At 43.1% G+C, this 21183-nt stretch overlaps 2 protein-coding genes across 3 annotated transcripts; both read right to left on the bottom strand.

Annotated features, from left to right (window-relative positions):
• Positions 1-2507: 2507 nt before the first annotated feature.
• zgc:65895 (uncharacterized protein LOC393546 homolog) lies at positions 2508-6290 on the bottom strand. Its single transcript, XM_061831351.1, has 3 exons — positions 6010-6290; positions 5771-5822; positions 2508-4034 (listed from the first exon to the last, which is right to left on the bottom strand). The coding sequence occupies exons 1-3, from the start codon at positions 6129-6131 to the stop codon at positions 3762-3764; spliced, it is 447 nt and encodes a 148-aa protein (XP_061687335.1). The 5' UTR covers positions 6132-6290; the 3' UTR covers positions 2508-3761.
• A 243-nt stretch (positions 6291-6533) lies between these two features.
• On the bottom strand, positions 6534-18711 carry LOC133506890 (TSC22 domain family protein 1-like). Of its 2 annotated transcripts, none has more exons than XM_061831259.1 (2): positions 15996-18711; positions 6534-8329 (listed from the first exon to the last, which is right to left on the bottom strand). In XM_061831259.1, the coding sequence occupies exons 1-2, from the start codon at positions 17975-17977 to the stop codon at positions 8284-8286; spliced, it is 2028 nt and encodes a 675-aa protein (XP_061687243.1). In that variant the 5' UTR covers positions 17978-18711; the 3' UTR covers positions 6534-8283. The 2 variants fall into 2 exon arrangements, with proteins under 2 accessions (XP_061687243.1, XP_061687246.1); XM_061831262.1 differs by lacking the exon at positions 6534-8329 and adding an exon at positions 11555-13061.
• Positions 18712-21183: the final 2472 nt, after the last annotated feature.

Genomic DNA, 21183 nt, shown 5'->3' on the forward strand with positions numbered 1-21183 from the left:
AAACATGCAATATAAGGAGGGGAGGGGGTTAAACTCTATAATGTTTACTACTGGTCCATAAAGGAAGAAATCAAAGTTTTTAAATACTACCCCTTTACTGTTATCTACAATAAATATTGATCAAGTAGTTCAACCTGAAATATATAATGTAATTGGGTTAAGGTTAGACATTATGCAGAACAGTTTTTCGATATAGGTACTGTATACAGTATATTTTGGATGGCACTTCTTGGTTATGTCATAACGAATTTTGGACAAATTGTACTTGTCGGAGTAGTTTTAATTTATCATACTTTTTACTTGAGTATTTTACTCTCTTAAAGTGATCTACTTGCCACTCGCAACTTTTTTTTTTTCAATTACTGCAAATCCAATTATTTTTTACTTCACCTTCGACCTCCACCTAAGAAGGGCTTTGCGCCAATCCGACGCGATCACTAGTGATCACTAGATCACTTGACTCACCAATCAATCAGCCCAAGGCAGCCACAATGAATTGTTTGTCCACTCGATAGCAGATTGCACACAATTTACCTGTCTACTTTTCGTGACGATTGTGTTTGGTGGTGTGCCAATTTTTCTGGTACAAAATACTGTACAGTATGTGCCTTGGCTTCATAAAGATCGGCTAACAGCTATCCAGTCAATGATGCCACTCCGTGCTATATGTGACTTGAGCATTAGCCGCGGCGGATAATCTACGTGTGATCCCTGCCTGCGCCTTTAGTACGTCGCGTACACAAAGCTACTGCACACTACAAGAAAACAGCCCTTTTCAATGAGATGGGATTTTCGAAAGTGCCATCTGGTCAAGAGAGCAGGAGACCCTCACTGTCTGATCCTTGGAGGTGATTAGACAAACCTGAAGAACGGGGTCACAATCTGTCCCAGGGTAGCCCAAAGTCAGACCTTGTTCTAAATTGCAAAAAAACAGCATGAAATTTGTTGTTCCTTTCTAATTCCCTACTACTCTACTGAGTTTTCACATACAGAAAAATCAAAGACGTAATAGCAATACCTCCCAATAAAAGTGTATTCCTTTTCAGGAAAGTGGAAAAATAGGATATACAATACTGTCTATTGTATAGACAGCAATAGAGGTTGGTAATCTCCATGCAACACAGATGTGAAGCATTACTCAGAAACATTGGCTATGCTACAGAAAAATTCAGCGTATACTGTTGATTTTTTTTAAAAACTGCATTATTAAAACAGCTTTAAAGCTGCCTGTTCTATAAAGAATAAGATATGTAATCATTGTTTTCCTCTTCATATTTCAATACAGAATAGAATGTGCATTTGTGTATATAGAAATAAAAGCTATTAGGACTTTGCACTTTACTCACTTCTTTAAACACTATTGTTTGGTCACAAACGTTCTAATCAGATAATCATATTTCCATAAAAAAAAAAAAAGCTGCACAAAGCTCCGCTTTGCATCATATATGACATTATGGGCTTTGTATTTACTGCCCATTGTTTTCCACACAGTAAGGTCCAATTGTAGATTGTAAATGTATGGCGCAGTGGATTTGCTAAATTGAGTCATTTTAAAATACATGAAATCTAACAATAAATTCGTGCACCCCCCCCACACACACACACACACGATATCCGCAAGCAAAGCCAAAACGTGACATCATCGCACGCTGAGGCACACCCCTGCTCAGGAAGAACACGTGCATGTTCACGTTACATTGTGAAGCAGAGGGTGGGGGCCGAGAGTACGGATGCCCAATAACGAGCAGCACATCGCCGTCTGTGCCACAAAGCGTTGTGTTGCAGCCTATCATGGCTGACTTTGGGCTACACGCAGGGACGGGTACACCTATACCCAAACAAGGATTCGCCCTTACATCTTATGGACAATTTAGAGTCGGCAATGAAGCTCACGTTTATATTTTGGTAATGTGAGAGGAAGTGTTACTCAACAAAAACCAACACAGGCTGGAGCCGAGGGTCCAATCCAAAACCTCAGGACTGCAAGGCAGATGGGCAAGCAGCAAATAGCAACCATGTGGGACAGGCTACGATCAGCAAACAAAATAGATGATTTAATATTGAATGTTCAAATCTCGCAATAAATGGGACTGGTGCTTGAAGAAATACAATTTTGAGCTCTTGAACAGGGAATTAAACTTTCAAAGAGCTTTAACATGTGGACGTTGCATACAAGTAGATGAATTTGTGCCCACAACACATTTAAAATTAAACACGCTGTTTATGTGCTTTGGGATTGTCCGGTAACCAGTTGAGGGTGTACACGGCCTCTAGCCCAGAGTCAGAAGTGTTTGGCTCCAGCGCATCCACGATCCTAGTGAGGATAAGCAGTGCCAGAAATGGATGGCTGGATGAATATAACCTCTGGGATTTAAAAATGTATATTCACATTTGATTTGGTTAAAACATACCTACTTAGTCTCTCAACATGACACAAGAATTTTGGTGTTTTACTGCTCCTTTTCTCCCTCCTCAGACAGAAGCAACAAAGTCTCTCTCTTGTAAAAAAGAAAAAGCCATCCATTTGTTTCTTTGTTTTTACTTTTTATTTGAGGTGCAACTGTCTAGTGCAAATTGAATGTCACATTTGTGATGGGCTGAGGAACATGCACAAAAGATTGACATTTTCTGCGAGGCATTCCTCCATTTGCAAAGTGTGTCTGCCTACGTGTCCTTTGAGTGTCTTAGCAGCAACACAAATGCTTGGCTGCAAAAAAAAAAAAAAAAAAAGCAAAACTTCTTTAACTTCAACAAAAAAAAAAAAAAAAAAACAATTTAAGTGACTAAGATTCCCGAAAAGAAACAGTCGGTATCGTTTTAAGTGAGTAAAGTGACGATAGTCACCGCAGGAGAGACAGTGTTCAGCGTGGAGGTAAATGATCCTCGTTTGTTCCCGTCCTGAGTGCTGACATCACAGGTACTTCACAGCCTGGCAAACCATAGATAGATAGATATAGACATATACAAATATATTTACATGAATAAAATAACTGAAAAGAAACTATATATGTATCTATGGTTAGAAACCAGGCACTTTGCAGAATTGGAAATGTTGATCTGTACAAACCTACAGTCGTATATTCTATTCATCTGTTATTGATCATGTACACATTACGAGGACATTAAATTACATCTACAAGATCAAACAAAGAAAATAAATCCTAACCCTTCCCCAGTTTACCCTATAAAAACGAGATTGATTGAATATTCAACTCTTCCAATAGGAGAGGGTGGGAATGGAAACATAACATGGGAAGACACCACCAAACCCTACAAGTGAAAGTGACGTGCCACTAAAACACTTAATACAGTTCATCTTTTCTTCTTAAAACCGCCACAACCCAGACCACCGGGACCGGGAATTATCGCTTCCCATTTCAGAACGGGAGGGATAGACGTGGGCACGCAAGTCCTCTGATAAATTTCAACTATCTTTAGCAGCAACGTGTCCATGTGGAGGGGAAAAAAAAAAAAAAAAAATGGAATGTGTGTGCTGGGTTGAGGTGGCGGACTGACATTGGCACACGTTCGTCACACAAGGATGGATTTGATGCCAATGACTGCTTGCGGTTTTCAGTTCACGTCTGCTTGGTGAGTTTTGCCCGGTCACCATGACAACAGTGATTGTCTGAGCATGTAAAATTTGCAAAACAAGGCAGAATAAATTAAATGTGCAACGAAATACTTGTGGGAGTTCCTCGAGAAGGTGGCATAGTTGGGCAGGGGGCGGGGTAGTCACAGATCTTACGGATCTTTCCTCTTCACGCGGACGAGCCCAAGTTTTGTGCAGACGGGAGTGCTTGCGCGGTTCCAACCGAGCCCGGGACCTGAGGCTGCGCGGCAGGGCCAGTGGGGGAACCGCCGGTCTGGACCTGGGCCTGGAACTGAGCCATCTGCTCGGGGCTGGCCAGGGTCTTGAGCAGGTTGTTCTCTTGCTCCAGTTGAGTGTTCCGCTCCATCAGCTCCTTGATTTGTTCCTTGAGCACTTCCACCTCTTCGCGCACAGCGTACATCAGGTGACTCTTCACCAGGTCCTGAAGAAGGGATGAGGACTCGTTAACACACTCGCGCAAACCACGAAAACGTGGCCAAAACAAAGAATAAAAGTGGAACCTTTCAATGGAAATTAAAAGTATTTTTGGGGAGTAAATCAGTGATATGCACAACTGAAGGTTGGCTGTGAAGGGAACTTCAATAAATTTGAAGAAAAAGCATAATGCTGACTTCAAAGTGGCAATTTGTGAGCTTTTCAAGTTACGAGTTGTCACTTCATTGATTTTTTTTCTTTTTTTGCTTTGTGATGAGAGTCAAAATTTGAGGTACACAGTTTAGCACCAATAAAAAGCGGGTGGGGGGAAAATGGTGCATTCAAGGGACTGTAATGCCCTCATATGTGGGCAAAGGGAAGCAACTGTTTTGTATGGACTAAACAAAATGTGTAATTGTGATTGAATGTGAAACCTTCCCAGTTACTCTAAACTCCCTGTTAATTTCCATTCAGGTTTCTAATTTGGAGTACACCAAACCCTGCGCATATTCCGAGTTCTGCATTTGCCAATTCTCTGATTATTTGTTGGACAACATATCCTCTATTATTCACGAAAGAACTCACTTATTTGTTGGTCAAAGCCATGTCTAAAATAGAAATATCACATTGGCACCATCTTGTGGGGCTAAAGATCGTGTTCTGTTCGCAAGTATGGACAGTATTTACTCTTTGTTATATCACAGCCATTCTCTAAAATCATTGTTCATTTTTTCCCTCATGAATTGTACACATAGCACCCAACATTCTTGTAAGCAAAGAATTTGACATTTGTTTATATGTAAGAGTGGTGACCCGGGAGGGATGCATCATGACAGTTTGCCATCTTGAAACTGAAGTTTGTAATGTAACCGCAAGTATAATCTTCCATTTAAAATGTAAAGAGTTTGTTTCTCCCTCCAGAAAAAATAAACCTTCAAAACAAATATTTAAAAAAAAAAAATTCCTCAAGCTTTTTCAGCCTAACCTCTACAGCAAAAGCGAAACCCTTCATTGTACTTGCATGAAATCTGCCTGTTTCAGTCAAAATTGTGCTAAACTATATTTCCCCAACTACATTTCAATTCCCTACTTCAAGCAAACCTTCAACCTCGGCAAATCCCTGGTTTATTTCCCCAATTTCCCATAGAAAGGTTCTAACTTTTGAATTTACAAGCTCCCGAGCATTCACGACTAGTTCGGGCCCAAGGAAGCGGGACCACCGAACGAGCACACAGCATCAGAAGGGAGGCTAAGACGTTTTCATCTGTGCATGCATCCCCCTCTTCGCTGTGCAGCCATGGAACAAAATGTCCCCACGCAGAGGAGGAGGAGCCAATCGCCGGCCCTGCTATTTATATTGAAAGGAGGGGAGGCTGCTGCCTGCCTAGCAACATGCTGCTGAAGAGAGGATGGGATGAGGATGGGATGGGATGGGGGGGGGGGGGGCGAGCGTGTGAAGCTGGACTTAGCCCACATCAGTCCAAATCGTGACACTGCACGGAATTTGAAATCATCTTTGTCGTCTTCTTCCCATCTTTTTAAAAAACAGTGTCCTTCCTGACACCACAAGCTCACTAATAATGCAAAATAAACCTTTTCCAGTTAAGGTCATATCCACTAAAAAAAAAAACAAAAAAAAAAAAACCTCACTCGACTACAAGTGTCCGGACCTGCATTGGCATTACGTAACGGCAGCATGAAACACGTACGAGCCAGATAATAGTGCGGAGGACGACAACTTACCATCGCTTGCTCAATCTTGTTGTCAATGGCCACGACACTTGCACCCGAAGAGCTGAAACACAAACACACATAAAGTCAAATTGATGGGCCGAAAGGCACCAGAATGATGCAAGACGCGCAGAACGTTGCAGCAGGTAACAACAACAGCAGCAGCAGCAGCAGGCAAACCGGACCAAAGCGGCGCAAGAATAGCGCACGCAAAGTGCGCACATATGAATGCGCAGCTCAACATTTTATACCTTCTGTCAAGCCTGACCGACGCGCTCTCTTTGCCGAGGACGGAGGACAGAAACGAGATGGAGAAATTCCGCAGTTGGCAAACGCCAAGGTCCATCGCCACTGTGTAACACTGAGAATTCATGCTATCCCGTCCATGGACTCGGCCCGGCTCAGCTTAAGAGGACGTCCGGTGGTGCAAACGTCAATACCGGGTCGCATTCTGTAGCTCCACGGCCGCCGAGGTTGGGCACAAAGACTGAGGTGGTGAAGGAGGAGGGAAAGGGGCTGAGTCGCTGCAAGATGAACGCGGGTGGGGAAGGGTGGGGGGGGGGGGATAGTCCAGTCGCCGCCTTATTGGCTAGAAGCGAGCCTCTTTTGCATAATCATATGCGAGACAGCGACCACGGATTGGAGGAAGCATCCAGGCAGGGGCCACGGATTGCAGTTGTTCAAAATAAAGTATTTAGCGTGCTTACAATATTCTAAAATACTATCCGTTTGTCGTTAGCTAGTTTTTATTCAAAAACATGAATGGAAGTGATGTGGGGGGGGGGGCTGCTTCAAACGAAACCTTCGCCCCCTCTAGGCTAATAACCACATTTATTCTTTGCAAATCAATGTCCCCTATTGAAATTAAGCTAAATAATCGGATACAGTTCCCCCCCCAACACTATTTTGGTCGACACTTTGTTCAGTCTCAGCTAGCAGGAAAGAATAAAAATACTCAAACGCTAGGGCACTCATACGCCAAGGTACCACTGTCAGTAAATTTTATTCATACAGTTGAATAATTCTCACAGGGACAACTCTCAAAGTGTTTTGCATTGTTAAAATAGTCACAAGAATAATACCATTAATATAAAATTAATCAAGACAATCACGTCTCATTGGAATCGTTAAAGGAGAAATCCAGTGCTTACATTAACAGTGTATCCAAGAGTTCATGTAATATGTACCCTATTTTGACAATGTGATGTTAAACCCTCTATCATTTATTAGTGTTTTGAGAAGATTTTCATCGACAATTACGAATTTTCATTGTCACTGCTATTTTTGTGAGTCACATGTTCTACTTGGGAGTATGTGACGTGTACCGTGCCATTCCAAACACTGGATTACATGGGACACCATTATGCGCAGATCTGATTTCTTGGATTTATCCTCATCTGATGAAGAAATAGCAGTATCGCTTGATCGGGAAGACGGAGGAATACTTCCATACAGATTTGAACCTGTGGCTGTAATTAATGTTGAATATATGGATGGTTCTTCGGGCGGGATGATGCAGAGTTTGACTACTCTGAGGCCTACGTGCGCCATAAGTGCGTAAACAAAGGCCCCCGGGAGCTCCGGGCCGGCAGCCACAAATGGTTCTTCGGACGGGAATGACGCGGAGTCTGACGACCGAGCTCCAGCGGCGGCCGGAAGCCGAGGTTCCAGGCGGCAGAGGCCGTCAGACCAGGACGCCAAAGCTAGGCTAAAGGCCTAGTGTTTACAAATTTAAGTGCAATTTTTAACTACTGTAGATGAATCATTTTTGTATAATGAAGTACAGTGTTAATGTTCAAACTGTTATAACATTAGTGGCTTACAGTATAATTTTTGTGAATAAAACCTCTCCCTCATTTTTGATGAACACTTGGGCCTTCAATTTTGCTTCATTTTATAAAAGTTCGTCATGATGGTGGCTTCCAGCAGACATTGTATTTAATTTTTAAAGTGTTTTTGAGGTGGTACTGGGTATAAAAAGCTTGACGACTACCTATTTGGCCCATTTAGGGCACATGCAAAGTAAATTCTAGTCACGATTCAAGTTGAAAGATATGTAAACTGCTCTGTGAATTAACGACTGAAGATAATAAGAGACATAGAAAGAGGACAAATACTTTCCTTGATTTACTGCCATTAGTATCTACATTACTAACTACACTCAAAATCATTTCTAAATACATTAACAGCAAAGGAATCACAATTTAACATTGGAAACAATAAAACACCACAAAGAAATTAATCTTAAATGAGGTGTGATTGTTTTGCACAATCAAGATTCACGTGGAATAGTCACATAAATAGTAAGAAACCTTCACGACATTACTCAGGTGTATCACATCAATCACTGCTTATTAAGGCTGATGTCATCACAATGGCAAACACTGGATGGATAAACAGCACACAAAGGAGAGAGACGTGGATTGCGGAACTTTGTGGGGGAAGCAGATAAAACACAAAAACCATTTTGTCTTCAAAGGCTTGGATTTCATCTGTGCATCTGACCAAACAACATTTTAATCTGGTCAGGCTGATATTGACGTGTCGCTGCTCAACGGAACCTTGGACTGGCTGACAGAACAAAGACAAAGAAGCTTTAGGCCTTAAGCTTCAAAATGCACCTCTTCTCTCTCACTCACACACACACACACACACACACACACACACACACACACACACACACACACACACACACACACCACACACACACACACACACCACACACACACACACACACACACACACCACACACACACACACACACACACACACACACTCACACACTTTCATTAAACTCTCCAAAACATGCTCCTTTATTGAAATTTCACTTGTTTTGTCTTTTCCAGAATATTGAATTTAAGAAAGTAGTTTATAATTTCCATTATTAAGAAAGTAAATGTAGCACAAACTATGATCCCCAAAGAACTCATCATTTCAAACTCTGCTAATATTACCCGTAAAATTAATGGATTCCAGATAATTTGATTTAGAAAACCAATGCAGCGTAAAACCTACTCTCGACTCATAGAGTAAACATATGACAACCCAGGCTAAACTGAGCTCCACTCCTGCATACAAGGATCTTAGAACAGACAATGTGTCACATGCTTTCCTTGACACCAATGACTTCTTTCCAATTAGCAAGGGCTTAGCGGTCTTGTGGCCTTTGAGAGCACTGCAGAAATATCTTTAAATAAAAAGATTCTGACAAAAGGTGAAGTTTTCCCCTCAATCCATAAGGACTAAATCGCACGGGGAAAAAAAAAAAACGAGTATGGTGAATTCCTGTGTAGCAGACTGCAACTAGGCAAGGGGGCCACTGGATATCGTGTGTTAATGGGTTACGTGCTTTATTGGGTCACTGAAGCCCACTAAAGGGCAGCGCAATGGGGACACTCACATAAGAGCTGAAATATGATGATCAACTGTCCCATTCAGTGAGCCAAGATGGCGACCCATGGACCGCTTGATATAAAGCTTGCACATGAAAAGGACACGACGTCAGACAGGTCAGGGTCCACATTTGTACAGGAGTTGTTGTGATGCATTGCGACAGGAAGTTGTATTTGAAAGACCACCCGACAAAATTCGAGTAGCACAACAGCACCACCACAACAAAAGACCCCCATTATTACCTCTTCAGATGTTTCTCCAGCTCCCAGAAGAAAAGCTTCACAGCCATGGCGTCGCGACCCTGCGCTCCTCCAGCCCCGGCCAGCCCCTTCTCTCTCATTGATGCTCACGGTACGAAGAAACACACTGTCCATGCGGTGGGGCCCCCACCCGCCACGCGCCACCCTAACCCAAAATGAGCACTACCACCACCACCACCACTGCGCGCCTCCTCCGTCCTCCAGACCCGATCCCCAGCTCCCCTTAATGCTTCACATTGGGGGAGTCTGACCAATGTCGTCGTCCCGGGATGGAGCAGAGGAGGACGGGGAAGGGGCGGGAGTGCGTGGGGACGATAGTGCTCCGGTGCCCCGAATGGTGCCCCTGTGCCTGAATTGAAGATTGGTTGTGTGGCAAGAAGCTCTAAGAGGTTGGGGCTGTGACGTCACTCCAGTAGGACTCGGCTCACCTCCCCTTCTGTTGTTATGTAAACTGTCAGTAGAGATTAGAGCAATCCATCCAATGGGATAAGCCCTTTTTGACCACATACTCAGTTAGCACGCGCATCATCACCTACAAGCCACGCCCAAATGCTTGCTTGGTTCCTACAACATCCTCTCAAGAAGAGACAGGACACAACGATACACCTCAATCCCCCATTGCTCTTGGAAATTGGTGGTGAAAAGCACATTCTGCACAGGCTTTCAGGATTCTTGTCCCATAAACATGAGAATTCATCCCATTGCCCGTGTGTCTTCCGTCACGAGAAGGATTGTGTCCGCACGAAAGGAAATATTTAAGTTGTAGCAGGCGCACCACTCGCTGTGCTGTCACTACGCATCAGTGCACCCACGCTGGACATAAACACGCACGGCATGGGGCTCTGTTGGCCTCACGTGCGTCTCCATGCGAGGAGGAGCTCACACAGGGTAGGCCTTGCTGTAAAATTGTCATAGTCAATTTTAAAATTAAAATACAGTTTAAAATTAAAGTTCAGTTGCCTCAATTCCACTTTTGCAAATTACCACGATCCATATCAGGCTAACAAAATATTGTGTAAGCAACAGAAGAGGCCAGAAATAAGAGTTTACCCTGGTTGGCACACAATGTAGCAGGAAGATGAGCTCAATTTTACATCGCGTGAAAAAGCACTACACCGCTTCCTATTTGTGGTTTGATAAATTAACTAATAAACAAATTTACATTAGGCCTTTCTGTGGAACTGATCCTCGCATTTTTCGCTAGAGCAAGGCTTGGTCCCGATGTCCTGTCTATGTCGGGGGTTTTCTGTATTGTTTTTTTTCCCCAAGGGTGTGCACAGTTGATCAGAACAAAAGAGTGAAAACCGGTTACAGGGAGGGCTTGCTATATGTGGCGATAGGTCCACTTTCAGCCAATCGCTGATGGCACTGAGGCTTTAGCTCAGCCAATACTGTGAGACTTTAACACTGCAACTTCAGAGAAGTTGAGATGGGATGCTTTCATTCCACAGCATCCATCAAAAGCTCTAAAAGGAGCTGACCCATATATGTCTCAAGCTCACAGTAAACACTGGACAACAAGAATGGAGATCATGCTGACAGCCATGTGAGGCCTGGGATTTCAAACTTGCCCTCTTTCACACATACCCCACCTTTTAGCCTTCTTTTCGGGGAGAGTTCTGCTGTGATTGGCTTCTTTCCCTGCCTTGGCTTCTTCTAAATCAATTTTCCACAAGCAGTAGGGAGACATCGAGTCTGACATGAAATCAGACGTAACTGGTTTAATGCCAATTAGTATTACTAAAATTATTTCTATTTGTAAAATGTCACAATAATGACAGATTTTTTTATACCAATATAAATGCATAATGAATAATAAAGTCATGGCTAAAAAGGTTTGTGTTTCGACTATATTTCTGAGCATGACTATATATGATGTACAGTGGTGAATATAAGTTACATTTGTTTTATGGCCACACCACTAACTCAAAAACACTTGAACAGGGACCTTGTTTTACGTAAGTCCTGCTAAGGACCTATATGGATTATTCAACTCGTTGCCCCACCCACCCACATACACACAGAAGAAAAAGAGAGTTATTTATTTACCATAACCACAGCACCACACATCCATTTTCAGGCAGTAATTAACCTCAATGAATTCATTTCCAGTGTCATTAGATTGACAATTGAAGGTCTCACAGTTTAGCATCTTAAGGGCAAGTCTTATTTTATATTTTAGTTTATTTTTTTAAGAACAAGATCTCAGATACAAGCAGCTGAAATGAATTTCCTCCGCAGGGTGTCCGGGCTCTCCCTTAGAGATGGGGTGAGAAGCTCAGTCATTTGAGAGGGGCTCAGTGTCGAGCCGCTGCTCCTCCGCATTGAGAGGAGCCAGATGAGGTGACTAGGGCATCTGATTTTGATGCCTCCCGGTCGCCTCCCTGGTGAGGTGTTTCGGGCATGTCCCATCAGAAAGAGACTCCAAGGACTAACCAGGATACGCTAGAGAGACTATGTCTCTCGGCTGACTTGGGAGCACCTCGGGATCCCTCCAGAATTGCTGGAAGAAGTGGCTGGGGAAACGGAAGTCTAGGTATCCCTGCTGAAGCAACTTCCTCCGCGACCCGATCCGGAAAAGTGGTAGAAAAATGGATGGATATTTTTTTAACCTTTTAAGCGCCTATTAAGATCTAAAATCTAATTTTCAAAATCCAAGATACAGCAAAAAGTACACAAGTATAAGAAATTATACAATTCGCAACATGTATGGATCCATTTTCCGAACCACTTATCCTCACTAGGGTCACAGAGGTTCTGGAGCCTATGCCAGCTATCTTTAAGCGAGAGGTGGAGTACACCATGAACTGGTCGCCAGCACATATGAAAAGATTCACAACTACGGGCAATTTAATGGCTTCAATTAAACAAGCATGCATGTTTTTGCAATCAAGGACGAAACCAAAGCACCCGGAGAAAACCCACACAGACACAGGGAAAACATGCAAACTCTACACAGGAGAGGCCAGATTCGAACCTGGGTCCTAAAAACTGTAAGGCAAATTTATTAACCAGCCACCACCATGTCTAAAAAACAACAACGTTCATATAATAAATAAAGTGATATTGCCATGTATGAAATGTGATTTAAAAACACTGAAAACCCCAACATTTTTTGAGTAAATACATTTGTTCAAATTTGGCAGGCTTTAATACTTTTTTACATTGTTCACTCTTTGTTGAACTGCTACTTTCTTTGAAGTTCACTGCCACCAAGCAACACTTGTATCTCAAATTTTTGAAAGTTAAGCAATCAATTCGTAGTATCTCGAAAAAACTCAAATCAAGACACTCTCAGGTACCACTGTATATGATTTATCTACTTTGGCTGATTATGAGCCAAAGCCAGAAGCGAATGTGTCCCTACTTACAAGGTCCTTTATTTTTAAAGACACACAGAAAAGAAAAAACAAAATGACTTCCAAAATAGAGAACACATTTCGGTCAAGAGATGGAGAGAAAATATGGCAAGAAGAGAGGAACTTATGTTTGCAGTCAAGTATAAAGTCCAGAATCCTTCCCAAATTACAGACTAAATAGAGATTAGCAATACCCCAAAACTCAAACATCTCTCATCGGAGTCTCTCGGGTGTAAGCCATTCTGAGGCGGGCACGCAACGCCTTACATAACCAGCCCGTTGCCATATGGTCTGCGAGAGGACACACAGAAAAAGTACAACATTTCTGCTTGTTCAGTGACAGTGGAAGGATTTGAGATTTGAAAGCACACAGACATAATACAATGCTACGCAGACAAATTGATGCTAATTGGTGTAAAATTCTGCAGTAGGTAGAAGCACCAGGAGAAGCTGACTAACTCCCGTTTAGCATCACAGCATGTCGAAAGGACAGCAGCAGGAAGGAGAGGCAAGCAAATGTAAAAGCAGAAGTCTTCAGCCTAATCTGTGGTGTTCTGTTGGATGGCAACACGGTCCAATTCAGTACTGCCAGAATTCCAACAGAGAGATGGGGAGGAGGGTTTTCCTGGTAGACTAAACTAACCAAAAGTCACATTTTAGGAGACATTTCCCTCTGAACACAAGCAGGATTTTAAAAGCAATCAGCACTAATCTTAAAGAGTTTAATTTGGGAACCCTTCCAGAACTGGATAGTTCTGGCTTCGTTCTTATACTCATTGCGTGCAGCAACCCCCCCCCCTTCCTGTGAGAAAATCACATTTAGGTCAGCTACTCTGAAAACGTGTTGTTATATAAAGCACTTGCCGTCCACATTGGGATTATTTAACGGTGGACACTGCCCTTATGTGGCAATCACCGGAATAACATCATGGGCGTGGAGGGGAGGACACATTATCATATCCACTGTACCGTTCTTTAATTGTGAATTCGCCATTTTGGAGCGCTGTTTGAATGTCGAAGGATTACGGAAAGTATTCAAACCCCTCTACATTTTTTGTCCTGTTATATTGCAACCATTTTCTAAAATCATTTGAAATAATTTGTTCCTTGTTAATATACACCCAGCATCCAATACTGACATAAAAAAATATATATATCAAAACTGAAATATCACACAGGCATAAGTATTAAGACTCTCTGCTAAGTGTTTAGTAGGCTTTCGAGCTAATACAGTAAAGAGTGTTTTTAGTACTGATGCAAAAAGCTTTCCACACCTGGATTTGGGGATCTGCGTGTTTTATGGCAAACGGAACATTTATGGCTGATGGTAGGCAAACTTTGCCACTTGCAACATCCCTGACATACTGTGAAACGCATCTTGTTGATTAGGATTTTCAAAGAATTGATGCTCATTTGACATATATGCAGTGAAATGATTCTGCAGCTTTTCAAAAGTGGAACAAATTTGAGGACCACATAAAAGCACCATCTAACCTATACTTCAGTAGTAGTATCCAAGTACAAAAGAAACCTTTGCCTGCTGGTTTAATACACGCGGTTGCTTTGGAAGCCCTAAAAATCAGCTAACAATTACTGAACATAACATGCCCACTGCTCAGGCAATCTAAAAAGGACACATTCCTTCAATTAATAAGAACTAAGAACCAGGAAATTTTACCCAAAGCACATGGATCTCAAGAAATACATAGCAATACAGCCAACTAAGAATATTGCACAACATCAAGGTGTTACTCATCTGTTTCTTGTCCCTTGCTAACACAAATATGGAGGAGAAAAATCCCAACAAGTAAGCACACAGTACATGAGAGTACATGACCTCCAACTGCTCACTCACCCTGGGAAGGAAAGCAACAGCTTGAGAGGCTAATAAAGGTGTTAACCTCACAGGGGGGAGGACAGACAACGAGGATACGGATAAAGGAGGAAAGCGGGAGGCTGAATAAAGTATGCCAGAGCAGCGCATTCGTCTAGCTTTAATTTTTTTCCACATTCAAATAGATATTTTCCAGAAGAGATTAATAAACCGCTTGAAGCAAGCGCACAACTTCTTTAGACAACTGTGAACAATCTGACAAATCCTCAATTAGTGCCTTGTACTAAAAACAAAATAAAAACGTGGCATTGTGAGTGCGAACGATCATTTGTTTCTATGTCCAACGCGGTTGGCTGGCAACCAGCTCAGGGTGTATCCCACCTCCTGCTCGAAGATAGTTGGGATAGGCTCGAGCACTACAGCGACCCTTGTGAGGTTAAGCAGCTCTGAAAATGGGTGGATGGATGGTATTGCAGTGCTTTTCTAGTACAGATTCTATTTTTAAAGTCTCTTATCCCCACAAGAGTCATGGGAGTGCGAGAGTCTATACTAGCTAACTTTGGGCAAAAGGCGGACCACACCTTGAACTGGTTGCCAGAAATATCATCTAATCTCAGATGCAATAATGAATTCAGTGATCAGAAGGGACTGAGCATCTTTACTATTTGAAATTGAGAGTGTGGGAATTGCACAAACACAAATGGATGATGATTAAGAAGATGGGGAAAAAATGTTGACCGTTTTCTTCCAAAGTAAAAGCAGACATTTGAAAACGTCTTATTTTGATTACAAAAAGATAATCAGTCTTCTTTTATGGACTACATAAAGTATAGAAATCTGAGGGAGAATATTTACTGTCGAGACATAAATTCCAAAAGATTTGGACAAATTCAAATTAATGAGCACTCTAAATAATATTTGAATCATGAAAATAGTTTTAATTGGATAATTACCTGTCGATGAACATTATTGTGGGAATCCTTGTATTTCAGTTTAACAATACTACGCTATTTTTCCTTCCCATCGCAAAATTTTTGGTACTTTTAGGTGGGCTGGAAAAAAATGATGTCTCACTTAATTTCTATAATATGGATACTTATTGCGTATGTGGGGGTCTATCGACCTTGGCCACGCAATTAAATAAATTCTTACGTTAAGGCACCAAGGAATGTATTTTTGGGCTATTTTTCCGTGGTAGTGTGCCGTGAGATTTTTCAAATGTAAAATCTGTGCCTAGGGTCAATAAAGTTTGGGAGTGAGTCAACCAGCTCATCGTCTTTGTTGATGGTGCGTGTCAGTATCAAAATGTTGTGTAACTACCAGTATGTCAGTGACAAAAGACCTATCTGAATGATCCCAGACACAGTTTGAACAAGCTGTTACCGTCTCACCTGTCCTCCTCTCCTTCGGCATGCTGAGTCCTCAAGCCAGCAGCAGCAGCAGCAGCTACGAGAGCACTGGCTTCCATTGACATCCCCATGTGGGCCAGGCTTCTGGCAGTGACGCCGGTGTCCGCAGCTATCACTCCACCGCCAGCGGCACCCAGCCTGGGCAGTCCCAGGAGGCCCTGGTGCTGAAACAGAAGCTTTTGCGCATCTTCTAGTTGCGATGCTTTAAGGGGGCTCCCTCCTGCCAGAGGTGCTGCATATAGAGCTGTGCCTGGGGTGAGAAGTGGCTGTAGGTCAGCTTGGAGTGCAGTTAGTGGCATGTAAGGGGCCCCCTGCCCTGCTGGTACCGAAGAGGTGGAGGTCATAGATTTTTGTTGGGCCACAACAGAGGTTTCTGCAGCAGGTGGAGCCACATGACCTTGATGGGGTGACTGCTGAGCTAGGCTGCCTAGTGGCTTTGCTGTGACCGCTGATCCTGGTGATATGGATGAGCTCACGTGCGCCACTGGAGGCTGGACCTGGGTTTGGAACGGAGCAGTGGGTTGGATAAAGTCTGGTTGCAGACCAGTGAGCTGAGGTGCGATATAACTTTCCGGGGCTTGACCCTGCTGCTGGTCTACGGCGTAGGGTAAATGATGTGCCAAGAGGGAGGGGTGCTGGCTCATACCACCTTGTGGTGGAGTTGCTGGGAGAGTACCAGGAGCCCCCAACATTTTAGTGTGAGCTGCACCAACTGCTTCCTGGGGTGGCATATAGTTGAAGGGACTGGTTTGGGCCGGAGCTTGTGGGGGGCTCTGCATTGTATGAGGACCGGTGTACTCTTGGTTCGGCAGCTGATAAGGTTGCAGTGTGTGCAGGTGCTGGACAGATGAAAGAACTGAACTTACTCCAGCGATACTGGACTCAGTCTCTGCGGAGGACTCCACAGCTTTAGGTGCTTCTGATATTCCTGCAGGTGGAATCTCCTTCTCGTAATACTCTGTACATGTCCATCTTCCTTTGCGGAATGGCTCCGAGTTGGTGTCCAGTTTGACGACTCTGAAACGAGAGCTGGTAGTTGTCTGCGTTTGAGTACTGGAAGTTGTGGCTGACTGACTTGTTCCTCCACCAATGGAAACTGTTGGTCCACTCCCACAAGTGTTGTCAAAACCTGGCTGCCCAGGTGGTTGAAGTGGAGTGACAGAGGAGACACTCTGAAAATTCCCAGTACCCTGGAGGTGTGCGTCACCGGCCGTCCGACCACCAACGGCAGCTGACGGCTGTGCTGTTCCCCCTACAGGTTTGGTTCTCTCCGACGCAGGTGGGTTCTGGGATGGGTTTGCCCCCGTTTTGGAAAGTGGCTGGCTGGAGCTCGACACCGATGCTAGGGGAAGGGCTGACGATGATTCGCCTCCTGCCAAGTTATCAGAGCGATGTTGATTGGGCAGACTATGCTGCTGCGCATAATAATGATGGTGTACAGTCCCATTTACCAACGTGGTATGGTTCTGAGCTCCTTGACCGGAATGTGGATATTGAGGCTCATTGGGTGACACAAGGCCAGGCGTGTCCACCCCATGGAGGCTGTTTAATGTCTCGTCTGAAGAACTTCTCTCTGGCACACCCGTGTCTGTGGCTCGGGACGCTGAAGCATCCAATATATCAGAGGAAGAGAGGTCCTCAGTGTGCGACTCATCCAGGTCATCATAGCTCTCTGTGTCATCAGCCAAACTGTTACTGCCACTTATGTTGATCTGAGCAGAGGTAACACTTGTAATCTGGAAGCCACTCTTCTTCTTCACTTGAGCTCCAGGCATTTGGGATGAGGCTTGCTGATGGGGTCCCGGAGAGGAGGCTCCAGCTGGTGCCGAACATTCTTCAAGTACATTAACTCCAGCCCCAGTGGAGGAAGCAGGAGGACCTCCGCCGCTCCCTCTGCGGTAATGAAACACCGTTTTCCTGCTGCCAGCACTAGGTGGGTCTCCACTAAAGTCCTGGTGGTGCATCCCTGCCACCAGGAGGGTTCTGGTTTTGGGGGTGCTTAGAAATCGGTTGGTGGGCTTTTGGCTGGACCTGCTAGCTAACGCGGAGCTATAATGCGTCCTCGGTCGCAATGATCAAGCCCCATCGGCAGAAGTAAAAATATTTGATCTTACCGTGAGTGTGCTAACTCAGAAACTAGTGCAAACAATAATCTACTTCACAACAGAAACAATCACAAATAAGAAATAATGAATTCGAAATTCTGCTAGCCACTGGTTAGCTCAAAGCCATGAAGATAAACATAAACGGTTGGCTTCACTCCTTCGGGAGTTAAGGTACCTTATTGCAAATGTTTCATATCACATATGGTAGAGCCAAACACAAGCACGGAGATTTAGCCGTAAAAAGTTTGGCTGTAGTCAGGTGGTCAACGAAGCTTGGGAGCTGTGCAGTCCAATTTTATGTCGCATGAAATGAGTCGCAGAGTTCATTCCTCTCGCGGACGTCCTCTTCTTCCTCACGCAATAAACTTACCGAATATTGACCCTCCGCCGGCGATCAGCTAACAAGGATGTCTAAATGCTGCCTGTATTTTGGGAGTCCAAAAGGGGGATTATGCACAACTCCGTAAGCCCTATCAAGTCCTTGTTTGCTGTATCATCGCCGGTGAGCAGCGGCAGCTAAGCTAAGCTAACGGGTTGTCAGGTTCAGAGGGGACAGGGAAGCTAAACACTGCATGTGCGCATGCGCAAGTCTACCCGCCTCGTTAAAACAACCTGAATTTCGCTGATGCTAAAATATTATTTTCGGGGTGCTTTCCATCATCGTCATCGAAGAACCCTCAAACGAGGCGGAAAGGGAGGAGAGTATGGGAAGCGGATTCAAGATTCAAAGCAAAGTTTGACTCTTCGGAATTCAGACAGTAGACGTCAACAATGTCTTGTCTGACCAGCCGTTATTTAGACATTTGAACGTTAGAATTTTCATTCAAGATATTTATGTCGGAAATATAACTTGTCGAAAATACAGTTAAAGACAAAAAGCTACAAAGATGTATGTGCTTCATAGGCGTCTACTGTATTTGTAAAAGTAATGACGAGGAAAAAATTGGGTCGGGTAGACAAAAATTGACTAGTATTAATACTACTTTAGACTTAAACGACAACAATTGATCGTGAAAAGTAGTCCAAATAATCGATGTATAATAGTCCAAATAATTACTTGAGTAAAGGTACAGTACTGAAAGTATTCTGTTGGGATGGCGATACTCAAGTACTGGTTAGCAACTTCTGATTCCTTTGGCTTATAAATATTGCACAATAAATACCATCCATCCATTTTCTAAGCCACTTATCCTCACGAGGATCGCAGGAGTACCGCAGCCAATCCCAGCTGTTTCTGGCAGCGGGCAGGGTATACCCTGAACTGGTTGCTAGCCAATTGCAGGGCACGTAGACTAATGTCAGTGTCAACAGTTTAGTGCCCAATGAATGCATTTTTTGGGATGCGGGTGGAAACCAGAGTGCCCAGAGAAAACCCACAAGAACATACAAACTCCACACAGGCGGGGCTGGGATCGAACACCAGTCCTCAGAACTGTGAGGCGAACACTTTACAGCCACCGTGGTGCCATTTTTGTTCCATTACTTAAAATAAATGTGAGTTCTGTCAACGCACATCTTTATAGTAGTGCAGATAAAGTGCAGATTGCTTTTTCTCCCTCCTCCTTTTGCCTGCACCTAAACCTTTCAACGCGAGGAATATGTGTCAGACGAAATGCAATTTTCTTTCATGTGCTGTAGTTGAGCTGCTGTTTTTATTCCACAGAAACAGGGTAACTTTTTGTGAACACAGATCGCGTGTATAATTGTTGAAATTTTGCTGATTTATTAAAAAAGTAAAACTGCAATATCACAGTCATAAAGCACCCTTTTGAGCTAATACAATACAATACTGTACAGCAATAAGTGTTTTGGGGAATGATCCAACAAATTTTTCACAGCTGGATTTGGAGATGCTCTACAGTTCTCTTGAGTTGGATCGTGAACATTGGTGGACAGCCATTTTCACGTCTCTCCAGAGATTCAAGAACAGTCACGGATGTGTTCTGAAGTCACTCCTCTGTTATTTTAGCCTTGTGCTTAAGGGTCATTGTCTTGGAAGGGGAATCTTTGTCCCCGTCCGTCTGAGGTGCTGAGCACTCTGGAGAAGGTTTACATCCAAGATATCTCTGGTCTTGGACTCACTAATCTTTCCTTTGGTTGACTTTTTGGAACTTTCTCCCATCTTTTTTTTACTGTATCTCTAGAGCTCAGCCACAGTGATCTTTGGGTTTTTTTTTTTTTTTTTTACCACTCTCATCAAGGCTGTTCTCCCCAATAACTGTGAAACCATATTCATGTTCCATCACCTGGTTGTAGTACAGTATATACACAACAAAATGATGTTTAACTACTATTAATTCACTGTAAAACAACAAAATTGCAGCATATTACGTACTAAAGTGTTAAATTTTGGTACAGATTTGAGCAAGAATTTTGGTAATTAATGCAAAGGATTTACTTTCACCGATCATAAAAAATTATGAGGGGGTGGGGAGCAGATGTGGTCCCCGGTCTATGAGTTTGACATGCCTGCAGTATTTGTTTTTTATATCCACTTGATACTCTTTTCGTCCCAGAGGTGTTGGTTGAGGATTAAAACACATTTTTTTTTTGTTTTAACAGTATGAGATCGTATCAAATTTGGTGTCTTGTGTTGTTTATTTGTTCAACTCTGTTGCGTCTGTTTTGAGAAACTACAGTATCGAAATACCATGTGCTGTACTAATTATTATTCGTACTGTGGAATTATATATGGACCTCTGCAATTTTTACTAAGTGCTACAACACAAGGTAATGGGATGCTACTTGAGATAGGCATTTATATTTTTCCCAAAATACTTTTGTCTGTACACCCAATATAGTCAACATCCCAAGTAATCTAGCACATGATTCCCAGGACTTGCTGCAATTGCTATCATTCAGTGATTTTGAGTTTATAATTAAAACAATGGTGGCGTGCGCGTCAGCTATTTTATTGTCCAGGTAACACTAAGAGCAAGTGAATCATCAGATTTACTTCAGAGGAAAAGAATAATAATAGTGAATTACATCCATATAGCTTTCTACTGTGTCAGAATCCTATAAACGTGCAAGTTTCACCTCCAAAGACACTTTTTGCCGTCAGA

The sequence above is a fragment of the Syngnathoides biaculeatus genome, chromosome 2, assembly GCF_019802595.1.
Source record: "Syngnathoides biaculeatus isolate LvHL_M chromosome 2, ASM1980259v1, whole genome shotgun sequence".
Taxonomy (NCBI): Eukaryota; Metazoa; Chordata; class Actinopteri; order Syngnathiformes; family Syngnathidae; genus Syngnathoides; species Syngnathoides biaculeatus.